This window comes from Mirounga angustirostris, unplaced genomic scaffold, assembly GCF_029215605.1.
Source record: "Mirounga angustirostris isolate CCGP_5_RB_7025 unplaced genomic scaffold, mMirAng1.0.hap1 SCAF_6, whole genome shotgun sequence".
Lineage (NCBI taxonomy): Eukaryota > Metazoa > Chordata > Mammalia > Carnivora > Phocidae > Mirounga > Mirounga angustirostris.
The window spans coordinates 108251620-108263837 of NW_026991714.1; the positions used below are offsets into that span (position 1 = coordinate 108251620).

At 50.0% G+C, this 12218-nt stretch overlaps 1 protein-coding gene across 5 annotated transcripts in view; it reads left to right on the forward strand.

The window, feature by feature from the left end:
- The window catches only part of TSPAN14 (tetraspanin 14), a 54531-nt gene that overhangs the window by 20162 nt on the left and 22151 nt on the right, over positions 1-12218 (forward strand). For all 5 annotated transcript variants that reach the window (XM_045878212.3, XM_045878213.3, XM_064594902.1 and 2 more), the window contains exon 2: positions 6986-7083. In XM_045878212.3, the coding sequence (XP_045734168.1) occupies positions 7003-7083 (81 nt within the window). In that variant the 5' untranslated portion in view covers positions 6986-7002. The remainder of the gene's footprint in view (positions 1-6985; positions 7084-12218) is intronic.

Consider the following 12218-nt stretch of genomic DNA (forward strand, 5'->3'; position numbering starts at 1 on the left):
ACCTGAGCCGAAACCAAGAGTCGGCCGCTTAACCAACTGAGCCACCTGGGTGCCCCAAGATAAAGGGAATTTTTAAAAAGGAATCAGTCTCTGAGGACAGGGAGAATGGGAGAAGAAACAACAAGAAAAAATTTGCCAGCCGGGAAGAGATACACAAGTGACCCGGTTTAAAATAGAGAACTTGGTGTCACTACATTGTTATTTTGGGGTTGGGGGGGCAGAGGGGCATACAAGGTGGCTAAATGTAAGGATTATTGGAGAGTAGCTGATGTGGTTAGATACATAGATTCCTTTCTCCATGATGCTGGTGACACCCTCTCCCCTTTAGCTGGATGTTGGAGATTTATTCTGCTGAAGGAAAAACCTTCTCCAGAAGGTGAGATTCCAGGTATTCCTGGAGGTAAAAACGGAGAGCTCATTCACTTTCCAGCCTTCTACTTCCATTTGGCTTCTACAGTACTAACAGCCAGCCCCGTCCCTTCCAGGGAGGAGATTAAAAGAGACCTCACTGGGAAAACCTGACTGGCCTAAGAGGAAAGAGTTAATGATGCCAACAACTAGGATTTCCCAGCAAATGGCAGCCGGATCAGCCTACATAGAAATACATCAAACACACAGATCAGGAATCTGAGTGGTTTCACGGCTTCTCAGTATGCTGGAAAATAGAAGATGGTAGAGTGGCACCTTTGTCATTCTTTTGTGACATTGATTCCAATTGTATACACAAACTTTTGTTCAAGAATGAGGGTAGTATAAAGGTGTTTTCAGGCATACAGGGTCCAAAAACCTTGCCTTTTGCACAGAAGGGTTTCTCCATCAGGGAGAGCAAAGACTGGATCTCTCATGGGCTGTATCCCAAATTGAGGTAAAGGGAATTCTGCACACCAGTCCAGATCGAACTCAGTAAGCTCCAGGAGAGTTTTCTTCTGAAGAAGAAATGGAAATAGAACATCTGGTGTGAATGAACGTACTGAGAGGAGACTTGGACAACTGGCATTGAATTTGGGGTTGAATGTTGATAAATTTGCAGGAAATTAAATAGGAAAATAAGGGAATTATTAATTCCAGAGGACAAAAAGTAAGAACAGTAATGATGGTTTATATGGCTCACTCTGGTGGCTGAAGTGGCCATAATAATGTAAACTCTGAAAATCACTCCAGCCTTTGCTGGAGTTTGACTACAGTTGGGGTGGAGATACAGGAAAGGAGAAGAGTAAGGGATTTCAGCAGACAAGTGGTTTCTATGGGAGTAAAGAGAGGTACATCCTTGCCTTCCAGGGTAGGAAGTGGGTAGGTAATACCTAGAACTGAAAAGCCAGGGAATAGTAACACAAGCATATTATATACAGAAATTTCTAAGAGCTATTGTATGGGGTATAAATATCAAGATCAGCCAGAAGTTGAAAGGGTCCCTTGGAGAGGGGGAGCCCTGGCCCAGGATCTGCTCTTTTTCTCAACACAACTTTTACAGCAGTTGCTTCTTAGATAATGTGTAGGCGTGATCTTGAAAAAAAAAAAAAAAGACGGAAACAGCAAATCTAGAACGCACAGCATGCAGTGAGGGGAGGGATTGTTTCATGAGCTCAGCTGCGCATGCGAGTATGTGGGCGCTGGCTTGATTTTGTTAGTGTGTTTCTTACTGTGGGTCATGGTGAAAATGTGAAAACCAGTACTTAGTGGTTTCTCATTGCCAGTTCACTTCTCATACTTCTGAATTGTTCAAATATTTTACAGTGGAGCATGAGCTGCTTTTTTTTTTTTTAATTAAAAATAAATGGGGAGCTGGGGTGTCTGGGTGGCTCAGTTGGTTAAGTGTCCAACTCCTGGTTTCGGCTCAGGTCATGATCTCAGGGTTGTGGGATCGAGCCCCATGTCACGCTCCGTGCTCAGTGGGGAGTCTGCTTGAGGATTCTCTCCCTCTGCCCCCACCCCCATGCACTCTTTCTCTCTCTCTCTCTCAAATAAATAAAATCTTAAAAAAATAATAAACAGGGAGAGGGACTTCTTACAGGTTGAAATAATCCCAAAGTAGACAAACCCTGTCTACAGTGCTGGTAGAGGTCATCACGTTGAGGGGGCAATAACCTCTGAGGTGGGCACACCCTTCTCCCCAGCAATGGCCAGTTTGCATTTATAATGCAGCAGTGGTAATGGTGAGCACAGCAGTGGAAATGTTTTTACAGAATCACTTAGAAGTCCACCGCCCCATGCAACCATTTCCATACTTTTATATTCCGTTTTGGCCTTCAACCACATGCTTACAAATTGTTCCGTAATTGCAAACCATGATATTCAGATTTCATACTTAATGCATATTCCTTTTCCTCTGTTGATTTATTTTCTGGAGGCAAGTTCTTAGTCATGACTTTATTGGATTAAAGGTATGACATTTTTGTTTTTGTTTGTTTTGAATATCTGTAACCATATTGCTTACCCAAGGGTAGTCACAGTTGACTCTCCTTCCAGCAAGGTATGAACTTGCCACCCTCACCATGGGCTTGCGGGCAGTAGTGCGGGTGATTTCGTTAAACAGTGTAACATGAGGGGCGCCTGGGTGGCTCAGATGGTTAAGTGACTGCCTTCGGCTCAGGTCATGATCCCAGGGTCCTGGGATCGAGCCCCACATCGGGCTTCTGGCTCAGCGGGGAGTCTCCTTCTCCCTCTCCCTCTGCTTCTCCCACTGCTCATGCTCTCTCTCTCTATAGATCTGTGTGTCTCAAATGAATAAATAAAATTTAAAAACAAAACAAAACAGAACAAAACACAAAAACAGTGTAACATGAAATAGTATCTCTGGATTGTCTTTAGATTTCCCGTCCAGTGATGTTGGACGTTTTGTCATCTGTTAGTTATATTGTCCTTCCATTTCATGTAGTATCCATATCCTTTGTCCTTGCAACACTGGAGTCTTTTAAGCATGGATTTTTATGTATTGTAGATTTTTACCCTTTGTCATAACTGCTGCAGCTGCTGAAAACATCATTTGTATTTCTTTTTATGTTAATGTTACTTTTAATTATATGGGAATTTGAAAACTCTTTATCTGTTTCACATTGATATTTTTATACTTTGTATTTTTTCCTGTTGGGTCAAAGAAAGGGACGTCCTGAAATGCTCTGTTGTGTTGTGTGTGTGTGCTTGCAACCTTAAATATTTAGATTTATTTTGGCTTATTAGTTAGCTCTCAGACTGCTAGCCAGCTCTCTCAACACTATGACATGATTCTAACCTTCCCCCTTGTTTTGAGAAGTTGATGTTTTGACAAACAACATGTCTATTTGCCCTGTAAATGCTTTCTTCTGTTTTAATAAGTTCTGGAACTGAGACAGTTTCAGGACTTAGAATTAAATTTTTCTGATGATTGTTTTCTATGTATTTCCAGAGAATACGAAAGCTACAGAACAGCTTTTGGAGATCCTTCTGTGTTGCAATGTTAATTAGTACTTGTGAAAAGTTTAGCCATCTTTTAGGATATTTTGTTATTTTGTTAAAATAAGATTCTTTGTGTATATTTTAAGGTAGATGGTCTTGATGGGGGTTTTTTTGTTTGCTTTTTTAAAGATTTTATTTTTAAGTAATTTCTACACCCAACATGGGGCTCAAACCTACAGCCCTGAGACCAAAAGTTGCCTGCTCTACCTACTGAGCCAGCAGGTGCCCCTAAATGGCCTTGGTTTTCGTTGAATTCCTTAGTTGGTGGAGAGCTAAGTTCTGCCTTCCTCTGATGTGACTGGGTTGAGCAAGTAAGGTGAGCTCTCAGGGAGCACAGTCACTTTGGAGTTGTTTCGGCTGAATGTTGAGTCAGATCTGGGTTCTAGTGAGCACGGTGCGTTTGTCCACTTCTTGGGGTTCTTTGTTGGTTGGAGGCTCAGGTGTACCCATCAGTCCTTTTTCCTTCACTGAGTCAGTGAGGCCACTGAGCCAGACCTTGGGAGCTCAGTGCTGGCTTTGTTCTCCTCCAAATGGGGTCCCGAGGACCTTGTGTTAGAGGGTGTGGCTTAGGCTGGGGTCCAAACAAACCTTCCCATTACCTCATTACCTGCTCTAGTTTATACCCTGGGATGCGCCCCTGTGGAGACCGGCTCTTTCGGTGACATTGAAGTTCAGGATCTGCTTCTCCACCCTCTGGCCAGCAGGATAGAGACCCGTGCAAGGGTGAGAGGCAGCTTTTCCTCCCTGCTCCTCAGGTCCACGGGAAGGGGCGGGCGGGGAAGGGGGCTGGCTCTCCCCACCCCATGGTTAGTTGAGTGCCTTATCATCCCATGGGGAGGAATAAACAAGTGGGTGAAGAAAGACTGAACTGTTTCCCCTCAACAGTTTCCTCATGTGGGATGGGGAAATGGTGTCATTGGGACATTGCCACCCCTAGGCCGCAGAGGGTTATCTTGGTTCAACAGAAATGGTGTGATGCCCCGTGTGAATGCTCTGGGCTGTGCATGGCAGGTGTACAGGGGACACGTCTGAGTGTGGTACACTGTGCTGTGGATGCTTAGGGTGTTTCTGGTCCTTCCCCGGTGTGGACCTGGCTAGTGTAGTTCCAAATGTCTGAGTTACCAGGAAGTAAGGGCTGGGAGTGTATGTCTTGGTTGTTGCGATTCTCTGGGTCTGGGTTTGGACCCTGACGTCTGTGAAAGCAGTTTTACCTGGGTGGTTGTGTGTCTTTGTGGGGCGAGGTCTTCGGGGCCACGTGAAAGAGGGTGAAACCTAAGGTGAGGGAGGCCAGGTGCCCTGTGGAGAATTCCCCCCTCCAGAGCCTGCGTGCCCATGGAGTTCCTGTGGCCTTTCTGTGTTCTCCACGGTTTACTGGTCAGAACTGAAGAACAGGGATCTCCAGGTCGAGAGTCTCCACATCACCTCAGGGTAATCATTTCCCAAAGGCCCCAAGCAGGGGGCAGGGATGAGGTTGCCAGTACTCTGGAAAACAGACAGACGTGCTAATTAGCTGGTTTCTCTGTGGAGGAAGAAGGGAGTCTGGCTTTGTTTACTGCTTCAAAGCTTTTGAGAGAGAGCTTTACCATGGTTAGGTTAAGTGACGCCCAAGGAGTACTCTCTAGGACTCCTAAACTTTGGGGTACTGTGCCTGAGCAGCCTTCCCCAGTCTCTGGGGTCCAGTTCCACGGAGGGTACGGCCATCCACCTGCCAGGCTTCTCCAGGAACCACGAAGAAGAGGAGGCTGTGTTTGACAATTCTAAGAAGCAGGATTGTCTCGTCCATAAAAAGGAACAGGGTTTCTACTATTTAGAACATTTTTCCGCCTTCTAGGGCATTTCTGGCCAAGTTGACTGTTTTCTGTGATAAACTTGCCTGAGCTTTAGGTTAAAAAAAGTTTATTTTTCTATATGCATGAAGCTAGTCATCTGTAGTTGGAGAAAACCCCAGAGCTTTGGGGGTTTTGTCATGTCTGCAACACGAATGGGTGAAGGTTGGTTCCCTTTAGTTAGTTGCCTGCCACGAGCCATCCCGACCCTAGCCCTGGTCTGCGTGCTGGGCTGCAGCCAGCAGGGTCCTTCTGCCTTTGCAGGAACCCTAGAGGGACCGCAGCCCTTGGTGCCCAGGCTGATACCGGGTACGTTGGGCATGTCAGAATCACCGGGGAGTTTGTAAAAAATGCAGATTCTGGGCCCCACCCCACACCTACTTCTCAGAACCTGCAGAGGGGAGAGGCCCGAGATCTGTATTTGGAATGAGTCGTTCGATGCTGCCAGCTGGGTCCCTCAGCTCCAGGGACGCTAAGGATCAGTTTTAGTTGAGGATGCGGAGGCCTGAAGGAAGGAGCCCGGCTCCCTGCAGCCAGCGGCGTGGCCCAGGCTGTGTTCAGGCCTCCTGTGTGCCCTGTGCCCGGGGGTGTCCCTGGTACCCGGGATTGCATTCATACTCCCTCCTTGGAGGGGACTTCTGTGGAAGTGCTGTGCTGAGGGTGGGGCCGGGAGCTGCTGGGTCGCGGTCCCCTACCTGGCTGGTTTCTGAGGCCAGACGGGCCCGGGCCAGACTCTCGCATCCCTGTCGGAGGGAGGGAAGAGGTGAGCAAATGGAGGCATCCAGACTACTATGCTGGTTGGTGCTGCCCCGTGACCAGGAGGTCGAGTGGGCACGGCACCCATTTCCAGAGGGGTGTGGTTTGCATGTCCCTGCTTGGCGTCCCTTTCTCAGAACATCACGAGCCCGTGGCCAGGCCCCTGAGGCGGCTCCCAGGAAGGGATTTTGCAGTAGCCACTCCTTGCGGCAGCAGCTGGTTTCTTCCTGGCAGGTGTGGGCCAGTTGTCTCCTCACTGCCCGACTGGCCTTGTCTGTTTTGCCTCGGGCCCTGTTACGATTTGCCCTTCTCCTCGGCCCCAGGAGGTGGGAGGGGAGCAGGGGGCTGAGGGCGAGCATTCCCCTGTGAGCCCTAGGTCCTGCCGCCCCCCCAGGGGTCAGCTTAAGGCCCCCACCTCCTTCCCCACCACTGAGCCACGGCTTTGGCAGCAAGGGGTGGTGGAGGAGTTAAGGACCCACCTGGATTGCTGTCGGGTTCCAAAAGGAAAGTAATGGGAGCACCTGGTGGCTCGGTCGGTTAAGCATCTGCCTTCGGCTCAGGTCACGATCCTGGGGTCCTGGGATCGAGCCCCGCGTCGGGCTCTCTGCTCCGCGAGGAGTCTGCTTCTCCCTCTCCCTCTGCCCCTCCCCCTGCTCATTCTCTCTCTCTCACAAGTAAATAAAGAAAATGTTTAAAAAAATAAATAAAAATTGGCATCCTCCACTCTTTCAGAAATTCTCTTCTTTTTTTGGCTCTTTTTGGAGGGTTGACTTGACATGATTTTTGCCCAGTCTGTAGCTGGCACTGATGGTAAAGCAGTATCTGGACTCGTGCAGGAACACGGAAACGATTTGGAGTGCCTCCTCGAGTCTGTGTGTGAACCTCGCCTTTGCTCTTTCTGGGGGGGCAGGTTTGGGGGCGCTGTTCTGCAGCTGAACCTGTCATCTCACCACTCCCATGTCTGTCCACAGATCCCGCTTCTCAGAAGATGCACTATTATAGATACTCTAACGCCGAGGTCAGCTGCTGGTACAAGTACCTCCTTTTCAGCTACAACATTGTCTTCTGGGTGAGTCACCGAGAGCGGCCTCGGGTCCCTCGCGTCGTCCTTTATTCAGTAGATATGATTGTTCACGTACTGCTGATTGGCCAGGGCCCCTGCGAGGCTTGGAGGAGAAGGTGGGTGGGGCTGAGAGCCCAGCTCAGGCAGAACCAGCGACAAGTTAATTATAAAACCGGCTGTGAACAGTACTGTGACAGGGATGGCCAGGGTGATGGAAAACCAGGTTAATGGGCCCCTAGCCCAGCCTTGGAGGTTCAGGAACGCTCGGAGCTCTGGCCCACATGCAGGTCTGTTTTCCCTTCCCTGCCCTGGGGATGCTCCCAACGACACATGGGCAGCAGGGTGCTTCGTGCCCTCCTGACTGTGGGCCGGGCCCTGTTCTGCGCTCTGGGAGCGAGGAGTGGACCTATTCCGTATGGTGCTTGTGTTTAACCAGTAATGGTATTAGCCTCCTGAGCAGCGGAGCAGGGAGGGGAAGCTCCTTGGCTAGGGAGGTGGGGGAAAGGCATTCCAAGGAGGCGACTTAAGGGCTGAGACCAGAGTACCTGTGAAGAAGCAGCCAGTGGGGGTCTGGGAAGAAAGCTGCAGGCTGGAAGAGCAGCATTTGCAAAGGCCCTGAGGCAGGAATGCATGTGCGAGGGACAATGAGAAGGCCCTGTGGCTGGAGCTCAGTGAGTACAGGGGGAGGGTACACAAGTGAGGACAGAGAAATGAAGGAGCCAGGTCATGTAGGACCTTACAGTGCTCAGTAAGTAGGTGGAATTATTCTCTGCCTCTTTTAGTGACTGTTGGTAGGTTATAAGTTGGATCTGATTTTGGAATGATTCTGCCGAGTGAAGGGATGGGTGGTGGTACCATGTTCTGAGAGAGAATTTTGGAACAGACGTGTTCAGATGGTCTCTTGGTCGCATGGAGGTGTCCGTTTCCTATGTCTGTGACCATCTTGGAGATGAAAGTCTGAGTCGCATCAGGGGAAGGGGGGGAGGCTCGATGAGATCATGGAGGGAGAGTGTGTTGACTGAGAAGAGGAGAGGTGTGACCATGGAGTCTTGGGATGCTAGAGATGACCTTGCAGAGGAAAGTCCATTCCAGAGTTGGCTGTGAGTGGGTGGGCTGAGGGGAGGCTAGGAGACTCTGAGGCCTTCCGTGTAGAGAGGACAGTCAGCTGTGCCACAGGGGGGTGACGTAGGATGAGGACAGAAAACTGGCATTGGCTTTGATGAGGTGGAGGTTGTTGGTGACCCTGACCAGAGCTGCTGCGTGCTCTGGGGGTGGATGGAAACCCACCTGGGGCTGGCTGAGGAGCCAATGGGATGTGAGACAGTGGAGACCGTGACTCAGCGCGGTTCTTTCAAGGACTCTCGCCTTGAAGAAGACCAGGAAACTCAGGCACTGGCTGGAGACGGTCAGGGCGTCAGGGGAGGTAACATAGCATGAACCAGTGGGCTGGTTCCGGGGAGAAGCAGACATGGTGTCCGTGCAGGTGGCTGAGGGGACGCGGTCGTGCACCTTCAGCAAGTGTTGCTTGTCAGCTTCTGTGTGGGGGACACTTGGAGAAGAAGGGACAGAATGATCGGCCGTCATGCCACATTTCGCTTCAACTGTGGGTGTCGGCATGCCCTGTTTGGGCCTTGTTTGCCTTGCAAACAAGGCAGATTTACTAAGACTTCTCAGCTTTTTACCCTTGATTTTATAGCATCATCTCGCAATGATGTATCTCAAAGTTTTGGGGGGGTTTCTGTCCTGGAGAAACAGGGTGGGATTCAGTGGGTTGGTCATTCACCCCACGTCTTTTTTCTGTGCCCGGACAACCTGTCCCCAGCAACTTCATCATTTCCCTTGAAATAAGGCAACGCAGGACATCGTTCCTGTGGGCTTCTCCTAACGGGAGGTGTGTGTGGCTGCCTCATCCCCGCAGCGGATGGCTTCCCAGACCGGCCCTGCCCTCTCCCTGGCCCCACCAGGAGGCCCTGCCCACCGGCCAGATGTCTGGTGGAGGGCCCCTTGGCCTAGGCAGGCAGTCTGACACTTGGGACACTCGGGACACCTAGCTGACGTGTTGTTCTCTCCCACCCCCAGGCTGTGCTTGCTTGGTCTTGTGCCCTGCCCTCTGAAGGTCATCCTGAATTTTGCAGCAAGAGCAAAACTTCCTGCTGCTGTGGCTGAGGGCCCGCTAATCTCCATTTCTTCACATTCTCTTCAGAACAGATTCTTTGCTCTTGGGAAGCTTTTTCCCAACTTTCCCAGTAATAACAGCTCGGCCGCCCCAGATTCGAATAGCGGAGCTCCTGATTCCAGAATTGTAGCAAGTCTGCTTGATTGAAGGGTCCTGCCGTGTCATCGGCCTTCTGCAGGATTGACAAGTCTGTGTGGTCGAGAGTCTGTTTCTCAGTTGGTGTGCGCTGGGGCCCAACAGGAAGGGACAAAAGCAGTCAGGAAACCGAGGCACAAGAGAGCTTGGTTGGGGAAATGACCCAGGCGCCTCCCTGCCGGGTCTCTAGCAGTGATTGCTCTCTTCATCTGCCCAGGAGCTCAGGGGTGGGGTGAGGCCTGAGAAGCGGGGGGTAACCACCCGGGTGCCAGGCTGGACTCGTACCCACACTGAGTGATCCCGAGGAGTCTTCGTGTTTTCATTGTGAAATGTTGATGTCACAGGCCTGCCGCCTGCCTCCCAGGGTCGCTGGAAACAGATACAGTCGTATGCCAAGCCTTACCTCGTCAGAGAAGTTTTCTCTTTGAAATGGAAGAAATAACCAAAATCAGACGATCTAACAACCCCCCATGTTCCCATCACCTCTCTTCAACATTTATCAACTCATAGCCGATTCTAATTTATATCCCCCCCACACCCCCCTCCGCCCGTTGTTTTGAAGCAAAGCATAGATAATTGTTTTGCACAGAAGAGTTTTTGTATTTGTTTTGTTTTGGCGAATGAACAGAGGGACAGGATTGCAGCTTTGCTGGCAGACCTGGGCTTAGCAAGCAGGTTCAGATACACAGAAGGCAAGCTGTGGTTGCTTTGACCAGTACTAAGAGCTAGAACAAACAAGGTTTTATTGAGCACTTTGCCCCATTCAGAATCATTTGCACACTGACATACTTCACAGCCAACACCTGTACACTCTTAACAGGGATTTTAAAGCTCTCTCCCTCCAGTTCGGGGCTCAGATTTTCCCAAGGGACTGTTAGTACTTGCTTAGGGGTGACAAACGGGGATGCAGTTGATGTCTGTATACAGAGTGAGCGGGGAGCAGGGCTTCATGCAGTTCTCACGGGGTTGTCAGGTAAACATGCTTCTAGATGACAGCATTGTGAGGGCACTAGCACTTTCTACCTTTTTTAAAAAGATTTATTTATTTATTTGACAGTGAGAGAGGGAACACAAGCAGGGGGAGTGGGAGAGGGAGAAGCAGGCTTCCCACTGAGCAGGGAGCCCGATGCAGGGCTCGATCCCAGGACCCTGGGACCATGACCTGAGCCGAAGGCAGACACTTAATGACTGAGCCACCCAGGTGCCCCACTTTCTACTTTTTAAAAAAATGTATTTTATCTATGTATGTATGTAGGCTCTATGCCCAATGTGGGGCTCGAACTCACAACCCCCAAATCAGGAGTTGTATGCTCCACCAACTGAGCCAGCCAGGTGCCCCTCTACCTTTTTTTTTTTTTTTTTTTAATCATAGCCATTCTTTGGTTGTATTAATGAGACCTGTTTCAAGTGCAGAATGTCACTTTGACTTAAGAAAATGCAAATCAAGGAGTGCCTGGGTGGCTCAGTCTGTTAAGCGTCTGCCTTCGGCTCAGGTCATGATCCCGGGGTCCTGGGATCAAGTCCCGCATCGGGCTCCCTGCTCAGCGCGGGCGGCGGGGGAGGGGGCGTCTGCTTCTCCTTCTCCCACTCCCTCTGCCCCTCCTCCCTGCTTGTGCTCTCTTTCTCCCTCTGTCTCTCAAATAAATAAATAAATAAATCTTTAAAAAAAGAAAATGCAAATCAAACGGCAAGAAGATACCATTTTGCACCCATTAGGATGGCTATTATTAAAACATACAAGCACACACATCCCCCCACCAAAATAACAGATGTTGACGAGGATGTGGAGAAATCGGAACCCCTGTGCACTGTTGGTGAGAATGTAAAATGGTGCAGCCACTCTGGAAAACAGTATGGAGGTTCCTCAAAATGTCAAAAAATAGAATTACCATATGATCCAGCAATTCCAGTCTGGGCATAGACCCAAAATAATGAAAGAGCAAGATGTCTGCACACCTATGTTCACAGCAGCTCTATTCACAGAGGCCCAAAGATAGAAGCGGCCCAAGTGTCTACCGACAGATGAATAGATAAGCAAAATGTGCTCTGTACATGCAGTGGGACCTTTTTCAGCCTTAAAAAAGGAAGGAAATTGTGACATGTGCTACAACATGGGTAAGCTTTGAGGCCATCATGCCAGTGGAAGAAGCCCGTCCCAGAAGGACAAATCCTGTGTGGTCCCACTTTGGGGCAGTACCCAGAGTAGTCGGATTCACAGAGACAGACAGGACAAGGGGGGTTGCCAGGGGTGGGGGGAGGGACAAGGGGAAGTCAGTGTTGAGTGGGGACAGAGTGCCCGTTTTGGTGGCGGTGTTGCTCAACAGTGGCTGCCCTGAGTGCCACTGAGCTGGCCTCGCACACATGGTTCAGATGGCTAAATTCTGTATTGTGGCTACTTTCCCACAGTTCCAATTATAAAGCAATCTCTCTTGCGGAGGAGGGGCAGCTGGGAGAGGTAAACCCTGGAGGAAGGGCTGTGGAGGGCCCTGTTCTTTGTTCTCACCCCACCTGGTTCCACAAAGAATTTGAGCCCTCGCGGTCTGGCCGAGTGACTCCTCTGGAGGGGATGATTCAGATGATGTCTGCAACTGCAGGATCGCTTCCCACCGGCATTGAGTTTAATCGGCGAAGATTCAGATAAAGCCCTTGCCTGGATCTGTTTCACAGTTGGATTGAAAGTGAAGAACTGAGGCCCCTTGTGGCACAGACAATGAGCCCATGTTCCGAGGATAGGAGAGCCCCCTGCCACTGGCCTTTTCGGAGACACGGGCAGCTTCCCTGTGCAGGGAGTGCGGGCGTTAGCTTCGGAGCCCAATGGGCAGCCTGTTTG